The 24,564-nt window shown below is 38.7% G+C and overlaps 1 protein-coding gene across 2 annotated transcripts in view; it reads left to right on the forward strand.

Moving 5' to 3' along the window:
* PIEZO2 (piezo type mechanosensitive ion channel component 2) overlaps positions 1-24,564 on the forward strand; it is a 320,283-nt gene that overhangs the window by 267,975 nt on the left and 27,744 nt on the right. The window contains exons 31-39 of one of the 2 annotated variants that reach the window (XM_063326530.1): positions 192-281; positions 2,858-2,979; positions 3,792-3,863; positions 7,788-7,891; positions 10,105-10,203; positions 12,611-12,722; positions 14,469-14,534; positions 17,855-18,021; positions 21,804-21,979. In XM_063326530.1, coding sequence (XP_063182600.1) covers positions 192-281; positions 2,858-2,979; positions 3,792-3,863; positions 7,788-7,891; positions 10,105-10,203; positions 12,611-12,722; positions 14,469-14,534; positions 17,855-18,021; positions 21,804-21,979 — 1,008 coding nt within the window. The remainder of the gene's footprint in view (positions 1-191; positions 282-2,857; positions 2,980-3,791; positions 3,864-7,787; positions 7,892-10,104; positions 10,204-12,610; positions 12,723-14,468; positions 14,535-17,854; positions 18,022-21,803; positions 21,980-24,564) is intronic. The other variant, XM_063326531.1, reaches the window with a different exon arrangement.

A 24,564-nucleotide genomic window follows, 5' to 3' on the forward strand; every position in this document is an offset into this window, starting at 1 on the left:
AGAGATTAGTATTCTGGAGTAATTGGTTATTTCTTTCAGGCCTTGGATTAGTTCTGGTTTATGCAGATGAGGTTGTGGACAGAGGGAACAGAACACAGAGTTCTCTGTGATTAGCTGACATAAGGGAAACTTAGAAACATTTAATATTTTCTCTCCTTTTTTGCTGTCTTCTGACCCTATTTCTGCTGTAGGGGTGCTGAGCTTTTCCAGGCTACAATTGTCAAGGCTGTAAAGGCAAGGATTGAAGAGGAAAAAAAATCAATGGATCAACTGAAAAGACAGTATGTATTTAATGTATTTTCTTATATATATATATATACACACACATGCACATAGATGTGTATGTATTTCACTGGTTGTTGGTATTTATCTAGCACCTTTTTTTATAGAAATGTTGATTAGGTTTTGAAGTATGATTTTGCAATTACAAAAATTGCTGTCTGGGCATTCAAAGATCTTAGTTATTCCAATATGATGTAGTTTTAGAGTCATCTTCTCCAAAAAGACAATGTATTGCAGAATCTAAACTTTCATTTAAACATAGAATTACATTTCTAGGACCAAAGGTTTTGAGGTTGACATAAAGAGTTAGAGTGGAATGTACTGACTTGGCTGTTCCTCAGTGAGCCTGAAACTGTAATGGAAACAGAGGTTTCCTATAAATCAAGAGAGAACCTGTGAACCCTCCTGCTTATTCTGAAGGTTCTTCTAAACCTTAGAAATCAAATTATGACAGGTTAAGAAGATCAGCTTTAAGCTGTTCCACACCTGAATGTCATAGCAACATGACCATATAGTCTTCTCTTTAAGAGATTATCTGTATCTGTGCTATATTTTTTCTCTATTAGAGGTCCAGCTCAATTGCAGTTTTGGGTTATCCTATTTTGTGTAATATGCATGCAATGCAGATGAAAAATGGGGGGAAAAAATCTGTATTATTTCTTCTTTCTTCCGCTAATTATCCTACTGTTCCCTCGAATTGTCTTTCCCCCCATCTCTCAGAAAAGTAGGACAGTCAAATGCAAATCCCCTATGTAACTCATGAAAAGGGTAGGCAGATTACTAATCAAAGTGCCACATTAACCCTGGCTTACTTGAAGGTGCAAGCCTAAATGGTTAGAAAATAGGAGACTGAGACACCGGAACTGTATTAAACAGAAATTGGGCCAGCAAGGGGCCTACTTAGGGAAGCTGTAGTTGAGAGCCACCTAAATAGCCTGAAATCACTATGGGCTAAGGAAGCTGAGTAACATCCTGGCCCTGCTGCAATGAATGACAATATTCTCAACGACTTTAACATTGTTAGGATTTTGGTCTGTATATCTGTATTCCTGGTAGAATCCGCTGGATGCTTGTTGCTTCTGTTTCATTTGTGATTCCTCCTCTAGTGTTTGAGTGCAAAATATTTACGTTAACCTTCACTGAAAATATTTGCACACAGCTTAATTGGCCTGGAGATCCTTTCTCTTTAAACAGCCAATAAGCCACTCCGCTTTCTGTTGGGTGCAGCCAGCATGCTTCTTTAACTACGAAGAGCTTTCAAAGCTCCTCCACCGCCATGCATGAAAAGCCATACCTGCTCCCTAAGCAGACGTCAAAGCCCACTCCTGACAGTTTCTTCCACACCTGTGTAACTGAAGAAGCATCAGAGGCTGCAGGGACCATGCTCCCTACCTCCATGCCTGGGGTTTCCCACCAGATGATGTATTGGGCTGTTGCTGCTGCTGCTCCGCGCATCAGTCAATCTTATCCCAGTTGACAGGATGTGCCTGCCCTGGAAACCATTCTTTTTTGTTAATTCTGCAGAGTTTAAGATCAAGGAGATGAAACTGCTTGCAATAACGACAAAGCTAATCTATGTTTCTCTAAAAATAGTTTATATTTGCAGGATGTCTGCTTTCAACAATAAAGCGTGCTTGTTTTATTTCATTCAATAATGTGCATCAGTACTTCACACAGCTTAGGCTAGTTAGGGTGAAGAGAACCGTCAGCACAGCCAGGTGTTTTGAACAACCACGTTGACCTGACTTACATAGTGTAACATCACCAGCAGATGAATGACAGGGAAAGAAATGTAATCATCTATTGAATAATAGCAACTAGCTGAGATGAAAGAGTTTTTCCCTCTGTAGCAGGCAGTTCTTCCCTAACAAATGGACAGATTAATAAAAACATTCAAGTGCATCTTGATCACTGAAATTGGTGACTCATTTGCTTCTATTGAAAGAACTTTTTTCTGACAATTTTGACTTTTTTTTTACTACAGTTTGTCAAACTGTGAAAATGTAGAAGTCTTTAAAGAGCAGATTGTGCCGACTTTAAAGAATTGCAAGAAGGAGAATTGAAGGCTTGCCTACATCTGGACAAAACTGAACTAGTTTAAGTTTTCTGTATTTCCAGATATGGAAACATCTGTGGGACAAATGAGAGTTTAAGGGGTGAAGATGTAGCACAAATAGTGCAGGAGCACCCTGGTTCAGAGTGGCAAGTTTCAGGAAAACCGCTGGATTAGGCAGAAGCCCTTTTTTCTCAGAGCTTCGTTTGATCTCTGTAGCTCCTGACAGCAATTCTTTAAATTTTAAATGATAATAAGATAGTTGAGGGGAAACAGGTAAAACAGCACGCAGCCCCGCTCTCACTGACCAGTGAGTGAACGTCTAGGCTGGACACTTCCAGCCAGCCCCTTCAGAGCCATTTAACTCCTTATGTTTAAGGGCAGGATTAGTGACAATGGATATTTCCTTTAGAAATGTTGGAGTGCATGTGTGTGTGTGTGTGGATGTGCCTAACACTTGTTTTTCAGCGTGGGTCAAAAAGGGTGAGGACATACATCTAATAAGATTATTCCTTTTGCTAGAATGGATCGCATCAAAGCCAGGCAGCAAAAATACAAAAAGGGTAAAGAGAGGATGCTGAGCATGAGCCAGGAGTCCTCAGAGGGGCCGGAGATTCGGAAGGTTTCTGAAGAAGACGACGAAGGTACCATTAGCTGTTGTTGTACCATAATTGCAGTTGAACACTAAGGACCTAATTGACCTAATAGTCAGACAAGTGATAAATTGTTCTTCAAAACTGTCAGCTTGTAACAAGGTTGTTAGCTGAGTATCAGTTTGGAGCTTGATTCAGACAAAGAAATGTGGGATTTTGTACTGCAAGAAGGTTTAGAGAAAATGGTTTGCTTTGAGGTTACTTTTGGTTAACTTCAGGCTGTTGGCACAGAGCTGAATAGCAACAGAGGTTTGTTTTGAAAAAAGTCATTATCTATAAACCGCAGTGTTACAAATAGTAGCATCCACATTTTTCCAGCAACGCTTTCTGGATGCTGTGAGGTTTTTTTGGTCACTGAAGTGTTTGTATGCTTTTAAGTGTTGTTTAAAACATGGGAACAGATCAAATGATACCTTTCTAGTGCCGCATGTCTAGCACTGACTTGGGATCAGCTCTTACTGGATTTAAAATTTTTGGAGCCTGAAATGTAAGGGGATTTGAGACAAGGGAAAATATTTTCTTCTTGAATTTACAGTCAACTGTGAACTGTATGTTTTAAAACACAAAACTGAACTTTTTAGCTGGTTTAGGGTAGAATGCTGTTTTAACTGCTGCGTAAACCAGATTATTTCTGCTTAGTGGTCATGCTTCTGAATGATTTTAATATTGAATATATTCAGTAGATCTGACATCTGATGTGCTCATGAAATTTTAGCTCTTTTGAGAGAAATTGAAAATTATTAATCAGTGTAAGAAACGTTTCTCATTTTGTAAAATTAATATTTGGACATATTTTATTTTAGGAGAAGCAGACAAAGAGAAAGCCAAGGGCAAAAAAAAGCTGTGGTGGCGGCCTTGGGTTGATCATGCTTCCAGTAGGTTTTCTCAATCATCTTACAAATATGTGGATTTAACCCTTATATCCTTGACCAGAATGAAGGCATTCCCATGACCTGTTTGTTTTATGCCTGATTTTATGATTGTGACTTGATAGAAGGCTTGTTTTTTTCAACAAATGTTTTCTCCTTCCAAATCTTCAAGGAGTGAGTTTAGCCATATTTTGAACTTCTGTGTGTTGGAAGCATAGCTAGCTCATGATACTTTGGGCATTCTTAGAAAAATTTCAAATCAGATAAACATGTGCCAAAAAGCATCTATTTTGGCCTCAGAAGTCTCAACTCCCCCCTACTGCAAAGCACAATGTATCTAAAAATGTGAAGGTGAAGGTTTGCCAATGCATTCTAAGATTAGTCATAATTTCTTTTTCATATACACGCATCATACATCTTTTTTTATGGTTCATCAGTCATTCCACTGTCAGCTGTAGAAATCTGAGTACCGCAGTAAGGCAGCAAGACTGTTCCCAGGACTAGGCTGTGTAGAGCTCAGCTGAATACCTCTGATCACACTTTAATCTATTGTTGATGCCACTTGTTTTGTTGTTTCCATTTGTTTTGTGTTTATCTGAGAGCAAACATATGTTCAGCCCTGTGCACAAGAAATCACTAGCCTGTATCACTCATATAATTGTTTCATTATGATATTTTAATTTGTTTGTAGCCTCGTCCAGGCACACGATGGAGTTCTTCCCTATGTTATGGATTGGGTAAAATGAGAAAATTGAGTAGACTGCAATCTCAAATCAGACGTCCTTCTATTGGATCTTTGTTGAAGGAAATCAGACATGAGCTATTCATTAACCTCTGACGATTTAAAAAATATTCAAGTGTATAGCACTGATCAGAGTTAAATATGAATGTCTATATTTCGCCTGGTCATTTAGTTTAAAAGAGTTACTCCAAGTAATACTTTTACACATCTACATACTGCTTCATTTACCTATATGCGTTTATTTATAACTGCAGCATATATATTTGCCAACAGCGTTTAACAGAATGTCATATGCTTATTTCTATCAAGTCACAAGTAAACTGTGCCTCTATTTTTATTTTTCTAAAGGGCACACTGCCACTTTAGAGAGACCTATCCCTTTTCAAAAATCTTACAAAGATAAACTTCTTGCCCTATAGTTTCATGAAGGACAACAATGACAAAACAGATCAAAACTATAATTTGTGACTTTTTACTGTAGAATTTCAAGCTACAGTGATTTTAAAGGAATGGGATATGGTCTCTTGTTTATTCACCACTGGTTTTGTAATAAGAAGAAATGCTCGAAGAGAGACATTGACTTTGGCTTTTACTTATTTCACCCTCATTATTTAATGTTCTCTAGGTGGCAACTTGCATTTTGGTATTTAAACAGTGAGCATTCTTGAAATTATTTACTGCAATAATGCAAAACCTTGTGGGAAGCATCACAGACCCTGATCCTGCAAACAGTGATTGCTTGCCATGTGGCTTGTGTCCACACTCACCGAAACATGGCACTGACAGTAGGTGTTCACAGGCATACAAACTGGAAATAGACTGATATCCCCCGTCTATCCTTTTTGAAACACTGAGCTGTAATTGCAGCCTTCTGCTGTACGTGGCTGTTCATCTCAGTAAATAGGTTTGTGGCTGTGGCTGTATATATGTATATATTGAAATCACTCAAGCTTGAATTTTTATGCCAATTCTGATGTTTAGTTTAGATTTTTATTGCCGTTTTTATACCACTTGTTATGATTTTATTATACAGAAAGGTAGCTCATTTTGTATAGCATAGGAATTACCACACAGTCATGAATTGGAGTCTGAGTAGAACAGATGGGAAACATCAGTGAGGGTTTCCTCATTGGCGCTCACTCACGCTCTCCCTTGCTGGGAGGAATGGTACTCCTATGCTTGTGGATTACTTATGGAGCCCCACAAAGATCAGGAGGAGTTAGGGCCACGTGCTTTGAGGTCCTCAGCTTCTTCTGGGGCACAGAGTTGTGTCTGATGTCGTGTGAAAGATGGTGCTTGCAGCTGTCCTGGGGCGCCATTTTCCTCTGGGCACAAGCAGATGATGAGATTATGCTGCCTTCTCCTGCATGGCTCCCCTTCTGCCTCCTCCCACAGGAGGCATCTCATCACACAAGGAAAGTTTGCAAGTCCCTTTTTTCAGTAGGAGTAAGTCACGTTTTGCAGTAGGAGAGGGGTCTCCCAAGTCCAGTCTGGCCATGAATTATTTTACTAGTAAAATTTGCTCTCTTTAGTAATCCCTGTAGGTGACTAATACACTTCTTATTCCATTTTGATGTGTGCAAGAATGCATTATTGCTATTCAATCATACCTCCCTCTTTAGTTGTAAGAGAGACGTAACTGTTACATTATAGTGTCCCCTCAGATACGCTTTAACCTAAACATTTTGGAGGGAGATCATTGTAGATTTTTTTCTCTGCCAGCTCAGGCATTCCGAGTCTGACCAGGTGCTACTCTGAGCCTTTAAGGAACTGCACTGCAGTAGAGGTTTCCCCTAGATGTCAGACCTTATCCTGCTGATCTTCTGTCTGGATGATTCCTGTTGCTGATTACAACATACTCTTTTATGAAAGAGAACTGCAGACTACTGGCTCTTAAAATACATTCATCTCTTTAATGCATTTTAAACGGCCATTCTTAGAAGGCCCTATACCAAATAATTAATTTGCTTGATCCAAGAAATTTCCAAACCTTCTTTTCGCCTCAGTTCAGCAGTTGGAACTGCTGAGGTGGACTCTCTGTCCCTCTGCAGGGCATTCATTGATGTTAAAAGTCATAAGTAGGCACACGAGGCACAAAATTCCCTCTGTGAGGGACTTTTTAAATGCTGAAGTCAAGATCCAATAGAGTTCTGGCAAATTTCAGTGTGCTTAACCTGAGGTTTCTACGGTAGTTATGTCTGGTCATCTGTGCACAGGGGATATGTGTAGAATTCAAGGTATGATTGAATTAAAGCAATTGTTACTTTTCCAGAAACCTATAATGAGGGTTAAATATAATTTTCAATATAAATATGTATTGCTCCATGTATCCAGATTGTGTGATATTTCATCTAAGTAACTGTTCCTTTAAATATTTCAGCTTAAATGTGGAAATTATTTACCAGTTTTCACTGCTGACTGTAATGCTGTGATTTTGATTTTTCTCTTGCTCATTACCTTATTTTTATTTCTTTTGTTTCCCTTGTTTGTTCATGTAGGCCTGTTACCATCTGAGAAATAAAAACATTGCTTCTGTTCAAGGATATAAGGCCTAGCTTATTCACTATGCATCTTTACTGTATCAAGGTTTCAGAATCTTTCTGAATCCATGGGCAAAAAATTGAAACTCATTTGCGATGACGTTAATAGAATCCAAGTGATTTGTTTTAAACAAACCAAGGTTTTCCATTATCTTATCAAGGCTTAAATGTTCGAAGAAAGCATTAACTAATACCATCTCATTCCATAGTTTAAAGGATGCCTCAGCATTTTAAAGAGAAGTTCTGTATTTTTTGTCCAGTGGTACTGTTCATGTAAATTCTTTTACTTACCTGCTGGGCTTTTTTTACTTCCTCAAATAACCATCGGTTCCCAATTAATTTAGACTTAACTGCCTTTTTTTTTTCTAAAAAATGTAACCTAGTAACTTGATATACTTCAAGCTTTTTCTTTACATTTCCTTCTCATGATGATGTTTTCCTTTGTTCTTGTATAATTCTCATTCATGCCCAAAGTATCGCAGACTAACATCAAATAAATTGCCTGAGACCTTTTCATCTCTTGCTTCTTCTCTATTTTCACCTCTTCTGGTTATGAATTTTTAAATGACTGGCTGGCTGTTCGTAGGTCTTGGGGCAACTGAGAATAGAACTTTTCAGAAAAATAAGAAAATATTTTGTTTCACTTAGTGGTCAGAAGTGGAAATTATTATTTGTTTGAGACGGATAGCGAAGAGGAAGAGGAAGAGGAGAAAAAAGAAGAGGAAGAGCCTCGAAAAAAATCTGCATTTCAGGTACTTTATGGTAATTTACTTTCATCTGGAAAAACATGTTAGCTTCTCATAACACAGGCACATATGTTAAAGCAGCCAGTACATTTAAGGTAGACCTGAAAAGTATTTGAAATGAATTTTTTTTGCCAATTTAAAATGCAAGCTTGCATTTTTTAAGTATCGCCAAATTCCTACAGGAACTATAGTGAAATCATGCCTTCATTCAGTTATTCCTGTGGAATACAAAAATAAAAAACCACAAAGATTAAGAATCTGAGCTTTATCTTTTCTGCATTACAATAAAGATAAGTGACGAAGCTGACTTGCCTCTGGCACTGCTGTGCAATGCTTCAGTGGTTTTCTGGTTTTGAGTAGCTATTATCATTCCATGAAGAAATGATCCCAAAAATAAGTGACGTTTCATGGAGAAGAACAAATACTTTTTTTAAAAAAAAATTCTTTTTATTATTAATCCTAGCAGACCAGAGAAACATATCCTTGGGTTAAAAGAGCTTAACATTTGTGGGTGCCCCATCCCTGGAAGTGTTCAAGGCCAGGCTGGATGGGGCTTTGAGCAGCCTGGTCTAGTGGGAGGTGTCCCTGCCCATGGCAGGGGGTTGGAACTAGGTGATCTTTAAGGTCCCTTCCAACCCAAACTATTCTATGATTCTATGATTTAAAATTACAAAAGGAGACCACATCACTTTCTCGCCTTTCTTTTTCAGGATAATGTTAATCAATATGTTTGCATTCTAAGTGACAGACTGTGTTGAATTAAGAGTATATTGTAGTGTTACAAAGATAGCTGAAGTTTCCTTACTGGGTTCCTACATATAGACTGGTTGATCTTAGACAGTACCAGGTATTGGATCCACTGGCTTCAGTGAAGAGCTTGGGTGAAGAAGGTAGTGAAATCCTCATGCATATATGATTTCTTTAATCTTCATAAGATTAAATTTTTACTTGTTGAAGAATTTTCAGAAATACCACAGAACTTTTTTGGGTCTGTAACTTTTAAAGCCTAAGCAAATGGTTAGCTTTTCGCAGATGAGTATTCCCATCCAGCGGCAAGCTCATGTGACTACAAAAATGGTGCATTACTGAAAGCCCAGCCCAAGCAAGAGCAAGAAGCTGCCTCCATGCTCTTCTATTCCTTATGCCGGTAGCTTTCAAACAAAGCTTCCCAGATGACATTACTGAATTACAAGGCAAAGTATTTTATTTAATTCATTGATACAATGTGCCTTTAGCTTATATACTTACATTGTATTACCAACTGAGTATATTTGTTAAACTGCCTGCATGGTAATGACATGGAAAGATTTTCTTCCTGACCTTAAAAAAGGCAAAACAAATCTGGATGAAAAACAATGTGATAAATAAGTTTTATTTTCTACTATTTACACAAATTTTTTGTACTTTTTTGCATTTAACTCACCATCGACCGTGAAAATGGCTCCTGAATTTCTAGCTCATTTTTGTTTCTGGTTTTCATGCAGGTATAGAGAAAAGTTTGCATTCTTGTTTCTGCTGATTTTTTAAAAAATTGGTGAAAACCTTTTGTTCAGATGTGCTGGTGCCAAGCACTGAGATTTTAAAGAGTGCTAAACTTGAGGCCAGAAGCTAATAAGATTCTTCATTTACTCTGAGTTTCGAGTTTTTTGTTTGTTTGGTCTTATTTTTTAAAGCTCAGTCCTGAAACTATTAATCTGAGGATGGAGGATCTGGTCTTTATTTCAAAATTCTGTTCAGACGTTCTGCAAAGGTGGCCAGTTCTGCAATATGTGCAACATGAAGATGTTGCTTTATGTAGGAGGGATTTGTATAGAACAGAAAATTGGTTTTGCTTATGAAAAGCTTGTTCATCATTTGGTCATCATACCTTATTCGAGTTCCATCACCATGCACATGGTCTTAATAAAAATACTAGCAAAGTGAACTTGTTTGTTGCAGAGCCTGCTAAAGAACTATTTTAAATTGTTGATTTTTTTCTTTTAGTGTAAATTGTGTGCAATAGCCACTTCAAGGGTTCACTTGGAGATTGTATTTATTAGAGAATGCAGGTAGTTAAGAATCATCTTATTGAAATTTTATTCTGAACATCACAAATGATCTTTATCATACTGGAGTCTATGAATGTAAATTAATAATCTAGGTACAATCATTCAGTATATACTTTTTATTAATATTTTCTTGTTTTCTACTAATTGCTCTTGCTTTGTCCTTCTTTATAGAGAGCTATTGGGAAATTTGCTTCAGCCATTTTAGCCTTGCCAAAGTCTGTCATTAAACTACCCAAAACTATTCTTCAGTATTTAATCAAAGCAGCAAAGGTACTTGAGATCTTGCGAGTGCTCAGTATGTGACCCATCCCGCAGTTCCTGGTGTAATGTATACCTCTGTCCTTGTCTGCATTTTTCCTCTTATATGAATGACTAAAAAGAATAATGACAGCCAAAGCTTCGTTCCTAGTAAATGCAATACATTTCATACTTTGGGAGTGGTCAAGCCACAAGAAAAGTAGTCTATCTTTTTTGAAGTGCAACCCTGGAGAGAAAATGCAGACCCAAATTCTCATTTTCTTCTGATACTGCTGTACAAGATGGTCACATCGAGTTGCATGTATCTTGTGGACACCGTGGTAATTGATCTCAGAAAGCTGGTAAAAGATTTGTGAAACACACATTCTGCTCCAAACCCCCTTTTAGCTCTCTAAATTTCTGGCCTTAATCATTGGAAAAAAAAATCTGTGCATCTTCTTTCTTGTCCTCCTTGGATTCATTTAGCATTTCTTACCTTTGAGCACTGGGTATCATTTTACACTCCATATATGTAACATGATATTTGTAAGGCGTGACCATTACAGATTGAGCATACCAGCTCCAGAGCCTAAAAGATACTGCATTTAAAGTTTGTCCAGCAGTAAAAATCTAAAGTAATACATATGTAATATACCCATTCAGCTCTTAGAATATCTACTGCTTAGCGTAAGTAGTTATATTAAATTTATTAATCAAATGCCCTTTCCAAGTCTGCCTTTGACCTCTAATAAAGTATTCACGCTGTGAGTGTGACTAGCATACAGTTTCTCAGCTAACTGTTCAATAGCAGATGTTGACAGTTTTTGACTTTCAGTAAGTAATAAGGTACTAGTTCACTTAAGTATCCCATTTCCCCAGACCACCTTCATTAGAAAACACCTATTACAAAGCAAAGCGAAACCAGTGCCTCTGATCCCACACATTTTCTCACATGGTGCTTGTTTTGAACAAGTCAGACGTATAAAAATAAATGTACAGACCTCGAGAGATGTGGAAGAGGACCTTCTTATCAACAGTACCAAAATAATTTCCTCTTCATTGTTGTATACATTCACAAAACAGAACAAAGTATTCTTCCCTTTTAAAGTCATTTAAAGTCAGTTTGAAAGTTTTAAAAAATTGCTTTTGACATTCCAAAGCAATTTGTGTATGCAAATTTTAAAAATATAAAAAAAAAAAAAAACAAATAGAAGTTTCACCATTCTGTCCTGTGAGGGGCAGTTCCAGCTTCACTGAGATACACATGTGTTTTTATCATTGCATGTTTGTCTTGTGAATTAATAGAGCTCTGTTGTTACTGTGCTTTCTTTTCAACTTCGTGTGTGCTTCCCTGCCCTGTCTCTGTTAGCAGCCTGTGTTGCTTAGAAATAGGTGACAGTGCAGTGTCACCTGAAGATGATTATCATTTTTCAATGAAAACCATAAAAGGAACAAAAGAACATCTTTCATCCTAAAGAGCTGTGGAGAAGATACGGTTACTTTAGTTTCTGCTATTGACATTTTATGTTGTATAGGGAAAAAAGATATGTTAGTGCCTTTTTCCTGTAACCTTCCTTCACAGCTTGAGCAGAACTATTCAAAAAGTTACTTCTGGGTAACTTTTTTTTACTTTTTTTACTCTACCGCTACAGCATTTATAAATATTTTGGGCCAATTCCTTGCTTCATGTAGTCATACAGGTCAACAGACTGTTGATCTGAGTGAGTGCTGTGAGCAGGATTTGGCCCCATAAAATCCCCTTGATATACAGGTAAGTATTACTGTTTTCATTTTACAACTGGGAAAACAGTAGCAGAATGATTCATAAGTGACTTATCTGAAGCAACAAAGGGAACCATTGTCAAAATCAGGATAAAATCTGAGGAATTCCTGACTGCCGGGTTTGGGACTGTGCATAGATAGCAAATCTGTAAATGTTCCACTGGGATTTGCAGAGGGGAAAAAAATACCTAAGATACGGAAAATGTATGAGCACGAATACCTGTACTGAGAGATCACTAAGTCTTTTGATGTTTCCGTCAGTTGATTTGCAGCACTTTAAGAGAAAGTTTCCATTACTCTGCATCTTGCCTGTAAAATGATAAAGTAGAAAAGAAGAATTAAATAGATTTAGGTGAAGTCGCCCGTATGCACAACGGGGTATTAACTCCCAAAGTTCAGAGCATGAATTTTTGTGGGTTCTAATGAAACTTGGTTCACCCACAAGTGTTTTCACATTTGGTTGTATGCTCGCAAAAAATAGCGCATGAAAACTCAGCAGATCTGCGGGGGAGGTGTTTGATTTGGGATTCAAAACATTTCCTTACCCCTGCAGATCTGAATGTGTTTACTCAAACTATATAGTCCTGCTTGTGGCTTATTCTATGGCTTACTCTCTAAACATGAAGAACCTTGAAATAAATGAGTTTGTTCCTTCCAGTTTGTTTATCAGGCCTGGATTACTGACCCTAAAACAGCACTACGACAGAGGCGCAAAGAGAAGAAAAGTTTTGGCAAAGAGGAGAAGCGAAGACGAAAAGGATCTGGGGACGGTAGGTAGACTTCTGTATTTTAAAAAAATGTACTGTTAGCTAGCCTGCCTGTTGTTCCTGGTAGCGAAAGGCGGCTGAGTTTTAGAGGGCAAGCGCTCTCAGTTCTGTCTAGGAACTGGAAAAGTGAGTTTGCCTTTGGCTGGCTGTCTCTCCCTGCCCCAGCCCATGACAAGGCCAGCCATAACTATGGCCTTTTGTTCTACACAGTGCACATTGGGGGAGATAAAGAAGAGAGGATATATGTGTTTTCCATGGAGTTGCAAGACACATGCCCAGAACTTTTGCCAAATAGGAAGACTCAACGCATTGCAGAAAATGTCAGCTATATGAAAACATTTGTGGAAGCAGAGTACTTGCAAGCGAAAGCCATAACCCTGTAAAGGCGTAACTTTATAAAGCCAATAACCTGGTAGTTAACAGCATTTCTGCAGAGTATGGGTGTGTAAATGCCAGGTGTTTGGCCAGAATTAGGCAGAGCGAGGACATTACCCTTTCACTCCCCCACCTCATAAAAAGGTTTGTCTTACTCTCCAGGTTTTTCTAGGGTTGCTCAAAGTCTCTCATTTTGATGATAAATTCATGTGTATTCCCAGGGAAGGTTTTGCATGTGACAGACTTACATTTTGTGTTGAAGAACTATTTCATGAGGAAGTTCCTGAAGAGCTGTAGTTCAAGTGGAACTGTAAGAAAAATTCAATGAAATAGCCAGAAAATTATTTCTTTTTGCCTGATTTCCTATATTGTTCCCTAAAGAAGTTTGAGTTGATACATGGGGAAGAATATATCAAGAACTGTTTTTCACTTTGCGTGCTGTACTCACTGAGGAACCCAAATATCCATGAACCCCTAAATTCACAGTGAATTCAGCAGGTAGCAAAAGGAAAACATACAAATGTTAATAGGGTTTTACTGGCACTGTAAAATCATTCATGCTTCTGAAAAAAATCAGTGTATTAAGTGGTTCATATCTCTTCATCTTTTGCTCCTTTTTTAAACAAGAAAAGAAAAGAGAAATTCAGAAATAGAAATTTTCTGATCGGTATGGATGGGGGGGACACGACCCATTCAGGCTGAATCAGCTGGGCTTTTCCTCCATTTGGCATCTTCACCTGTAGAAAAGGGGTTGCTTTGTAATTTGACTGCTGCCACTGAAGGTGCAGCTGCAGTTATTGGATATTAGATAGAAGGAGAATCATTTGTCTGCCCTTCAGTTCTGCCTGCGACTCTACATCACTCTTCTGCTGCAGGCCGAAATCAAAGCACATGGTAGTTTCAAACCAACTCTGCTGCTTCGTTTCAACCCAAAGGTCCCGCTCAGTTCATTTGGGTTTCCTGGGTCAGAGGCAGGAGCATATCAGAGCACTGATCAGGTTGCCCTTTGCAGAAGCTGAAGAAAGATGCTGAAGTGTGAGTCAGTGAAAGGTGAGGCTGCTGAGGGTGGAAGTGCGGTGACTGAGAAATTGTCTGGTCGTGTTGAGCAAGAAATGGTCTTGCTCAACAACCTATCTAGTAAGAAAAGGCCACTGCAAATTACAAGAGAGGAGTGGTCATCCATGAACATCTCCGCTGACAGGGTTGTCCCCTCACTTGAGTCCTTTAGGAATGGAAATGCGCTTTCTGTTATAGTGGTAGGCGAGGAACCAGTCACTACTGCTTAGTAACTGTAGCATTTTCTAGCTTTAAAGGCATTTACACCCATACTTCTGTAGGTGTAACACTCACTGTTTTGCTTCTCGTTCTCAATAGGTGGCACAGATGCGGACTGTGAAGACAGTGAAGAGGAACCTGTCAAGAAGAAATCTGATGGACCAGGTATGAAGGCAGAAGGAAGGTTTCTCTGCTGTTACAATGCAGTTGTGACTGGTGGTGTAAGCAGCATGTCCCAGAGAGAGCCTTGCAGTGATCCCAGACTTGTGTAAAAGCCACAAAATCCACTCTGACCTGGGCAGTGAGAACTTCCTAACTACTTTCAGGTTTTCAATTGCCAGATTTACAAGCATGGGAACTTCTACTCCTGGACTATTAGCTACTGCACTCATTCTCTACACACTTTAGTAAATACATCTGCAGCTCAGACTTGATCACTTGCTGTATATTTTACTTGTAGAACAGCTTACACCTGAGCTTGGCTTCCAGTCCTGATTGTGCACAGCCCTGTGTTAAAATCTCCATTGATTTTCAATGTCTGAGATGATATTATTAGCACACAGACGTTGTGTTTTTTCAGTGTGTTTTAATACGGTTGATATAATGCTTTTGTCCAGTACTCAGACATTCAGCAAGGTGCAATACCCTCCCCTGAAAAAATGGGGGTTTTCCTGATCTCACCCATTCTCATTCATAATCAGAGTTCAGGATGCTCTGCACAACAGAAGAAGTGCCAGCCGTTTGCAAGGTCTTGCCCATATTGAAAGCTTTCCTCCAAAGAAGCGTAATAGATCAAAAAGCTACGCTTGACTCTTTGTTTCTAACTGGAGTAAAAGAAGAAAACAGACTCTCCTCTTGAGTAAGTCTTCGAGATGGCTTACCTTAGCGAGACTTTTGTCTTCAATAGCTATTTTTCTGCTCTATTTGAGATTGGTTCCCACAGTTCCAGTTAGAATTGGATACCTGAGTAAGCCACAAGGTAGGTGTTACAAGGATGTGGGAGATGTCATTTCTTTCTCCCAGGAGGACCGGTCTTAAATAAGCGAGCTGCATTGCTATCAGGGTTTTCTGGTGGGGTCTGGGGGGGGCTTTTTTATGTGTTACTTATTGATGGTGCAGTTACCTGTGTTAAAACACTGAAGTCAATCACTCAAACTTATCTCTGAGGAATTATTGTTGGTACTACATAGGAGTTAGGGAAACAGAAGGAGGTTTATAATTAATTTTTATTGGAAGTAGTCAATTTAAGGTGCTTTATATTTTCGTTGAAATACTTTGACCATTCCTAGGTAAATTTGTTAAAGAAGATGGTTGGAAAAATTAGACTGTAATTGTTTATCAGGCATTAGTATCATTGTTAACCTCAGATCAAATCCTGTCTCACACTCTCAGGCAGAGAGAATCCTTCTCCGCATTTGACCCTTTAATTTAAAATAACAGTCTCTGCAGAAAATAAATATTTGTTTCCCTTTTTGAAGATGTTTGGATGCGATCGATCCCCAAAAGATTATTTTTAAAAAGTTTTGGAGAACAGCAGAGCTGCCAGAACAGCTGCAACATCATTAAAAATGTATAATGAATCACCTCCATCCCAGAGAGAAAAATGACCTTTTAGATTAGACTGGAAGTGCTTGGCAAAGCACCGTGGTGAGACTATGGCATGCCAGTGGTGGTCAATAATAAAGATAATTTTAACTTGAGAGCTGCGATTCTCCTGAGGTCAGTAGGAGAAATTATATATTGGAGAGGAAGATTGTGGGTTAAAAAGGAACATTTATATGTTGTATATTTTTGTGTATGAGTGCTATGTTTTCTTTTAACCTGTTCATAGTATTATCTGGCATTCAAAGGACATGAATGCTCCTTGAAGTAGAAACAGCCTTACATTTAATTTCCAATGGCAAGATTTCCTTAGCTTCGAGACCTTCACGTTGAAATATGAGTGAATAAAATTTAAGTAGATACATCATAAAATGTCTCCAATTCTAAATGACATCATAGAAAAAAAATGGAAAAAAAGGGAAAAATATTACCGAAGTAGTTATATGACCAAGCGAAGGGGACTAAATGCTCTTATGTTCAGCGATACCAGACCAGTTCCATGGCATTGCTCAGGTAAATGGTACGTACTGCCATTCCAGCATCCACTTTACAGGAATGTGCCACTGATGGGTTCTTTCCTTAGTTGCTCTCCACACGTATGTGCATACAACCCTGCCTGCACACCCAGAGATGTGTGCATGTTCCTCCATAAGAAATCTTTTGCTTTATTATACCTTCGCCTTTGCATTCTTTGTAAGGAGCAAATGTGCACTCCACAAAGTTTTGCATGCCATCTTGTGGTACAGCTAAGAAGTGAGGTTGTGGAAAACATCATGCTTTAGCACAGACGTTGGCTCTTTAGTATCTACTTCAAACATTTTGTCCCCGCATGGCAAATTATTGACAGTTTTTAATTATTTTTTGGGCTGGTTACTCTAAAATTGGTCTTTATAACTAGGGCTCTGGGATTTGCAACCTAGCAGGGACAACTAGCTCTGGAACTGCCTAGTTGGAAAGAAATTTTTTAGTATTTGTGCAACGCTATATAAGAACTGTAGTGTGGTGTGTATGTTTGTGAGTGGAAGAAAAATAAGCTGCAAGTGCTGCATTTTGGGTGAAACATGCAGTTACGGATGCTAACGGAACTACTGAAATGAGACATTAATTTGAGACAGCTGTGTTGAGCAAAATAAAGCTACTATTGTTAGTATAAACCCGTAAGCCCTACTCATGGGAAAGTGTACTGTTTTGGCAAAATGGTGCAAGAGTAATGTTTTATGGATGATTTATGTGATTGCTCCTGGTTAGGCTAGTTGATCTGAGATCACTGATGACACAGTGCAGCCTAATTAAAAAAAGAGAGGCTTTGGAAACAGTAGATACAGAGAGGTGTGTCTAGGTGGTTGGAAAACTGGGAGAGATTCAGAGACTGTTTAGGCAGGTTATGCTTTTAAAACTCAGCTGAGCAAGGTTCAAGCACAGAAGGCAAACCCTGTGCAGAGAGAAATGCGTGCAGGTAAATCAACAGGTAAGGGGTTGAGTTCAACACGCTGGCTGAGCGGCTGTTGAGATCACAGGAGCTGGGGATGTTGAATAGCTCTCAGGAGATGCCCAGATCTTCAGGTTTCATTTTGCAGACCTATGCATACACCTCCTCTCTAAAATCAGGGACTGCTTATATGACTAGCAATTGCAGGACCAGGGAGTTCCAGGGTGGAAAAGGGATTCCAGATGATAAGCCTTAGACATAACAGGTAGGAAAATGGCACAGACAGCCAAAAGGCCTCCAGCCATCTTCGGAGATTCCTTACTATGACAGGGTCTTGCAGCCTGGATTATTATTATTATTCGACAATAAAGGAAAAATGAATATAACTCCAAGCAGAAATACAGTGAAAGATATTTGTGTTCATTAATTCTCTGTTGCTTTTTCTCTCCCTTAGATAACATCATCAAGAGGATATTTAATATCTTGAAGTTCACTTGGGTCCTTTTCCTGGCAACACTGGACAGTTTTACAGCTTGGCTTAATTCCATCTCAAGAGAACACATCGATATCTCCACTGTGCTAAGAATTGAGCGCTGTATGCTGACCAGGGAGATTAAGAAGGTAACGCCTTTGGTCTTTTTTGTCTGCTAATGCCATTTCCAGTTCAGTGAAAAATGAATGGTTGTCTTTTCAGATCACTGTGTTAAGGAGAAGAATTATAAAATTCTCACTTACACGTGCATTTTAAAAATAGATCTGGATTCTTTTTCTGCTTGCTGGTTTATAAATATATAAACAAGAAACTTGATTTATTATCTGGACACAAACCAAATTATTGGAAAAATAATTCTTTGAGAGGTTGATATAAGGATTTGGCTGAAACACTCCTTGATAAAGTGTGATTTTGAGGGAATAGGATAGATTCAAGTAGAGAGGAGAAGGCATGGCATTTCAAACAGCTCAAAAACTACCTCAGTCTGCATATTTCAGTATTTTTGTGGACCAACTTGCCTTGGAAATGACTGACAACATACAGGCATAATTTTCTTCACTTGCAGTAAAGCTATGTGGTCCTCCATGAACTAGTTATATCTTAGTACAACCCATTATTATCGAAGATTAATGTTGATAGAGTAGCTAGAAATGTATGTGGATCTTCAAAATGCAAGTAGGTGATATCTTGAGGTTGGATAAAGCTCTCATTTTAAGCACAGGTATTTTTACATATCTGACCAGCTGCCCAACTATTTCTGGAAACCTGGCATAGAAGCCTCATTTTTAGTTCTTTCCAGTTTTTGTTAAAAGCTGCAGCTGTCTCAGAGATGAAGAGGTCGAAAAGGTCAACAACACATTAGTATTCTTGACCTCAGTGAAGCCCCATATTGCCCGGCCGCTGTCAACATCTGCTGGCACAATAAGGAGGCTGCCCACAACCCCAGGAGGTTCGAGAGGCAGGCTTTCCTGGTCGGAGGGAATCCGTACCCAGTCTGGCCAGGAGGCACTGAGCACAAAGAGAGGGCTGCTTCGGTGTTAATGGTCAGTTACTGTTGTTTTCCCCAAGGTATCCTTTAGCTCCAGTCTTTTAATGGAGGATAAGTACAAGAGATAAATGTAGTCTGCTATGTGCTTTCATGACTGCTTAACTTCTTTCAAGGTCTCTCAGGATCACTCCTGAAGCCATGTTTAAGGATTGGTGTTACCTTCTCTTCCCCTGGCACTGTTTCACCCATTGGTTGCTGCAGAGCTCTTGGGTGAGCACCTTCCACTCAGTGCTCAGTTTATTGTTTTGTTCTAAGACTTTTCCTTTATAAAATAATTACTCCAGTTATTCCATGGGATTCAAGTTATTCCATTGGGAACACTGGTGATTTTTTCTTCAGCAAAGAGGGATGCAAAAGAATCAGTCTTTTCTTGTCCTGTTGCCATAACTCCCTTACATGCTTTATGGCTTGATCACCTGTTGATACCCTGGATTTCTGGCAGCTGATTCTTATGATACTCTTGAAAATGTTTTTCGTTATCAGATATTTTTTTTTATGTTAGCAAGTTATTCCTCAGCATCTGATCTCTTTTGGTTTAATTTGATGAAGTTTTGAATTTAACTCTAGAAAGTTCATTCTTGTTTGGTTTTCCTCATGACTTTTGCTTCTTGAAGGATGTCTTCTTGTTTTTTCCTCCTGCTCTTTTCCATTCTGGTGACTTGTGTGCGTGCAGGCTCTTTCATGACATTCACCTATTCTACATGAGTACATTTGAAAATTAACTGGAGTTATTGTACTGATGGAGTTGTTATTCTGATGGCACCTTCTGTAATCTTCCTCAATATTTAACAGGCACTAGTGCACTCCTGCTTTGATGGTCAAAAATCAAGCCTTCATACTATTTCAATATTAATTGGTTCAAGTCCAACCACAGAGACTCTGTGATAATCCGGGCACAGTGAATTTACTGGATTTGTTAGACTTTGTGCTTTTTGACACATACCACTTCTTTCTCAAGCTATCTTCCATTCCATCCTTCCTGTAAAATTGTTACTGTGATAGTACAGCATTGTGGTGACACTACTTTTTGCCCCAGATCTCAGAAGTGCCTGCTGTTTCAGCATCCTCACTGAAAATTACATGATTCTTTCTCAATGCCCTTGGTTTTTTAGAGTTTTAACATTTATGCAGAATCCCTGCTAACTGCCTTTTTATGGCCATTACTTATTTGGGACCTTATTTTGATCATTCTTTGCTACTTCTCACCTCAACTTTATTGAATCTTTTCTATCCTTTGTTCCTAATAGATTTATTTATTTGTTTATTTCCATTTCATGTTGTCAGCAGCCTGATGCTATTTTGATCACAGTAGATCCCATATGTCCTTGTATAGGCTGGTATATCCTGCTTCAGTCCTAAATCTTTTGGTACTAGGGGCCCTTCAAAGAATTTCCCCCCTGTCAATAGCTTTAAACTTCAGGTTTTTTTCTAAAATCTGTCTCTCCGTCTCTCCTTTTCTGTGTAATATTAGTACCCATCAACATCAGAATCATTAATTCCCCCATACCATCCCCAAGTCTCTGTATCAGACCCATGCCTGTCGTTGCTTCCCAAGAAAGAAGGCTCTCACTGGAGGCATCATGGTGACATGCTTCTTTGTCTGATGTAGAGTCAGGGACGGTTAACCTGATGCATGAAGTTCCTTTCGTCTCTCTTCCAGCTACAGAAAAACCTGAAATTGAGTCCTCCATCAGCTGGGGGGCACTTTTTCTGTCACAGCTCTTGTCCTTTATCCCAGGCCTGCAGTCGAACTAGAATGTATCGTGTGCCGTAATTTCAGAGGCAGGCTGTCATAATGGCACAAACATTTATTACTGCAGAAGGAACACAGCTTGTACACAAACAAGCCCGATTAAAACCCCAAGTTTCAGATTTTGTTCTTAAGATATTTTTTTCTGACAAACTTCAGATTTTGAAAATTTTAGGTTTGGGACAATGTAGAGGACTGGAGTTGAAATACTAGTAACTAGCAATATTAGTAAAAGGAACAGAGGCAATATTTTAGACTACTTTTTTTATTTTACCTGGAAAAAGTCCTTCCATAAGGCTTCATTATAAGTCAGAAAAATTACTGTTCAAGAATAGCAATCTCCTCTCTCAGTGTATCTTCTGAAGTCAATGCAACTGCTAGTGGAATGAGTTGGATGTGTTTCTGCCTAAGAACAGGCTATAAAATTCTCAGTTTTATTCTTATGACACTCTTTCAGAATTCTGATTGCAATATCATAGCCAGAAAGACTTGATTCTGCGCCCAGATCTGGTCTGACAGTTAATAAAACCATCCTTTCATGAACTTGCTTGATCTTGAAGTCACAGAGAAAGAGTAAAGGTCTTCAGTGTCTTTTTCATGGTTTTCCATATTTCATGAATAAATTCTTATGTTGGGACACTAATGAAAATCTAGATTAGTCTGTACATTACCTGTCTCTTTTTTTTTTTCTGTCTAAAAAACTGCTACTGATCGCTAATAAGATTTTTGATTGTTCTTGAGAGTCACTGAAGCTATCTAAAAGAGATATCTCAAAAGTTGCTGGAATACAGGTTGAGTCATGGTCCTAGCCCACACCTCATTTTCACACTGAACGATCTGCAGTCCACTCAACAGTTTTGTTGACTATATATAGCCTGAAACGGCTTGCATTGCTCCAGTTTTGCTCAAAACTCAACAGTTTCTGCCATGGTAATTTAAGTCAGAGTCTGACTTGTACTCTGAAAAGGAACTAGTAGTGGGATGTTATTATTTACTAGGAAGATGTTTGCACAGTCCTTAATCTGTTCCTTGCCAAATGACAGAAGAAATCAGTTCCTTGAAGAATAAACCTCCACCCTGTCATGTACCTCTACCTCTACTGTCTTCCACAGGGAAACGTTCCAACACGGGAGAGCATCCATATGTATTACCAGAACCACATGATGAAGCTTTCTAAGGAGTCAGGACTGGACTCAATTGATAAAAATACCGGTCAAGCTTCTGGTTTGCAAGCATCTGAAAGAATGGATAGTTTAGATTCAGCAGCTTCTCGTGACAGTATCTCCAGGTACTGATTTAAGTTTATTGTGTGAAAGATAGGGGGATCATGCGGTAGATGTAATTTTAGATAATGTCTAAGTACTGATGAACTTTCTAATCCATGTTGAATCCTCTTTTTGATTTATCCACGCCATTTTAATAGTGAAAATGCATTGCTCTATGTTACTGTTCCTTTATAGTGGTGGACTCGGTGGTTGGCTTAAATCCTTTTCCACTGCATGACTACCCCACTGCTTTGTGTTTCCCCTAGAATTAGGAGTCATTGACAGGGGTTCTGATCTTGTAAAAAGTAATGGAAAGTAAGAGCCTGCTGAGGATGCTTATGGGATACTGTTTTAGGAATTCATGAGTGGAGTTTGGGGAACAATCATTCATTGTGAATATTTTGTCTTTGTAAAATGCATTGTTTTGTGTTGCCCACAAATCAAGAAAGGCTTTGCATTGAGAGAGATTCTGGATTTGAGAGAACAAAATACCCCTCTCATACACACAGGGCAAATATCATCTGAAGAGCCTGATTTCCTGGCTGCCATGATTACAGTCCAGCAGAGCTACACAGTTTGTGGATCACATACCCATACTAGTTCAGGAAAACCACTTTCCTCATTCTTTTCTGAAGACAGATGCCTTCAAGTCCCTTGCCAAAGCTACGGCATGCTCCTGCTGCTCCATGCACACAGAGGCACACACATTCACTTCCTTCTCTTACAGAGGCAGCCTGTTCCCACCGTGTCCCTGATGTTCTTGACTTTTAAGAGACTGCAAAGATTGTCCAACACGAGGGGGAAGAGGGAGGGCTTTGGAAATCCAGCTGTTTCTTAATCCGTTGCATTCTGCTGTCTCCTGTTCTTCTTTGAAGTGTGGCAGTATAATATTTTGTTTGATGCTTCCAGCAAACTCGGTAGCTTCTGTGTACAGTAAATTATGCTTAGCTTTTACTAATGACATATGGGTAGACGTTAGGAGACTGAAAATAATGAAGGCTTGTCTTTCTTTCTGGTGTTATTGAAAAGCAAGTGTAAGAGAGTGCCTGTGAGTACTATGCTTCAACAAAATATTCACAAATTGCTCCCCAGGGTGAGCACTGGCCTTTGAGAGGTTCACTCCAGTAAAAACACCAAATCCGAGCAAATCTTTCTTGGTGGCTAGCTACCCAACTAAGCAACACCTTTGTGTTTTGTCTCAAAGTTTTACAGGAGTCAGATGACGTGAGAAAAATGTAAAGCCAAATTCTGTTACCAGCTCACTTGGAGCCACTTGGAGGCAGGGCAGAATTTAACTCCACAAAGTTCAGTCTCAGCTAAAGAAAGAATAGTAACATCAATCCTGCTTTCATTAAATAGTTTTTGGTGACACTGTTTACTATAGATAGAAGAAGTTATAATTATTATACAACCACGTTAACAAGAGCTTTAACTAGAAGCAAAGGGAAGCCAATTCCAAAATTAATTATAAAAAAGGTTATAAAAAATAAAGACAAATTTTGTAATTTTCATGTGTAAATTCTGCCTCTTCGATGAGGTGGTATCCAGTGTTGAGCTCCACTTACATCTTTTTTTGATGAATAACAACCCATTTGTCACTCTGCTTCGAGCATAGTTACACATTTAAAATCTCCTTTTAAACTCAGAAAACTCAGTTATTCTGTGGAGCTGCTTTGCAACAGAAAAAGTTAAATCTTTCACATGTGTTATTGTCATCTCCATTTCCTCAGAAGATGTCACAGGACCTATCAACAAAGGAATAACAAAGGCAGTATTATGACTGATTTCTCTAATCTCGAGTTCTCTTTCTGGTAATGAACACTCAAATATTCTTGCACTGAGAGTATTTACAAATTGTGCACATCTGTTATAATAATAATGACCTGTAATTAGAGGAAGCAAAAATGAGTCTATTGATTGAATGATAATGCCATCTGCTTATTGGGCCACCCTTGCATGTCTCTTCCCGGGATTACAAAAGTGCTTATGAGCTTTTTTAGAAATGTGAAATGTTTAAAACGTCATGTGAGTTTATTGAGTGATTTTTTTTAATTGCCCAAACAAGAGAAGGGGGCATTTTACATTTCAAAGTAATGATTTCCAGTAAATGTAAAAGCGACTAATTATATCTAAAGCGTCCCTGTGATCATGGATCTAGGATCACAATGGTAAACTTTTGGGAAGGGGCAGAGGGGTTCTAATGAGCATTCTGGTTATCCTTCTTTGGTTGCCCTACACAAAATTCTGTAATGGACATTAGGTCCCTGAGTAAGATGGGCATCTGGAAGTACACAGGGCTGCAGAAGCACAGAAGCTATTCCATTATAATAATACATATTCCTCAGTACTCAGGAGAGGAATTACTGTAGGTATCTGCTCAGTGCTCTAAACACTGGATTTCCAGAGAGAACAACCCTCTTGATCAGTTGCAGGAACTGTAAATTTCTTTCGGAGTTCAGGGCTGACCCTTGTAAATCTTATCCAGGGATGTTATTACCCTAGATAAAGCTCTAAAAGAAGTTTTTCAGAGTACCCTTTGTGGGATTTTCCATTGTAGTAGGGCTGTAATTTTTCTTTACAGTAGCTAGAGGTGTAATGAGGTATTTGT

The sequence above is a fragment of the Chroicocephalus ridibundus genome, chromosome 2, assembly GCF_963924245.1.
Source record: "Chroicocephalus ridibundus chromosome 2, bChrRid1.1, whole genome shotgun sequence".
NCBI lineage: Eukaryota > Metazoa > Chordata > Aves > Charadriiformes > Laridae > Chroicocephalus > Chroicocephalus ridibundus.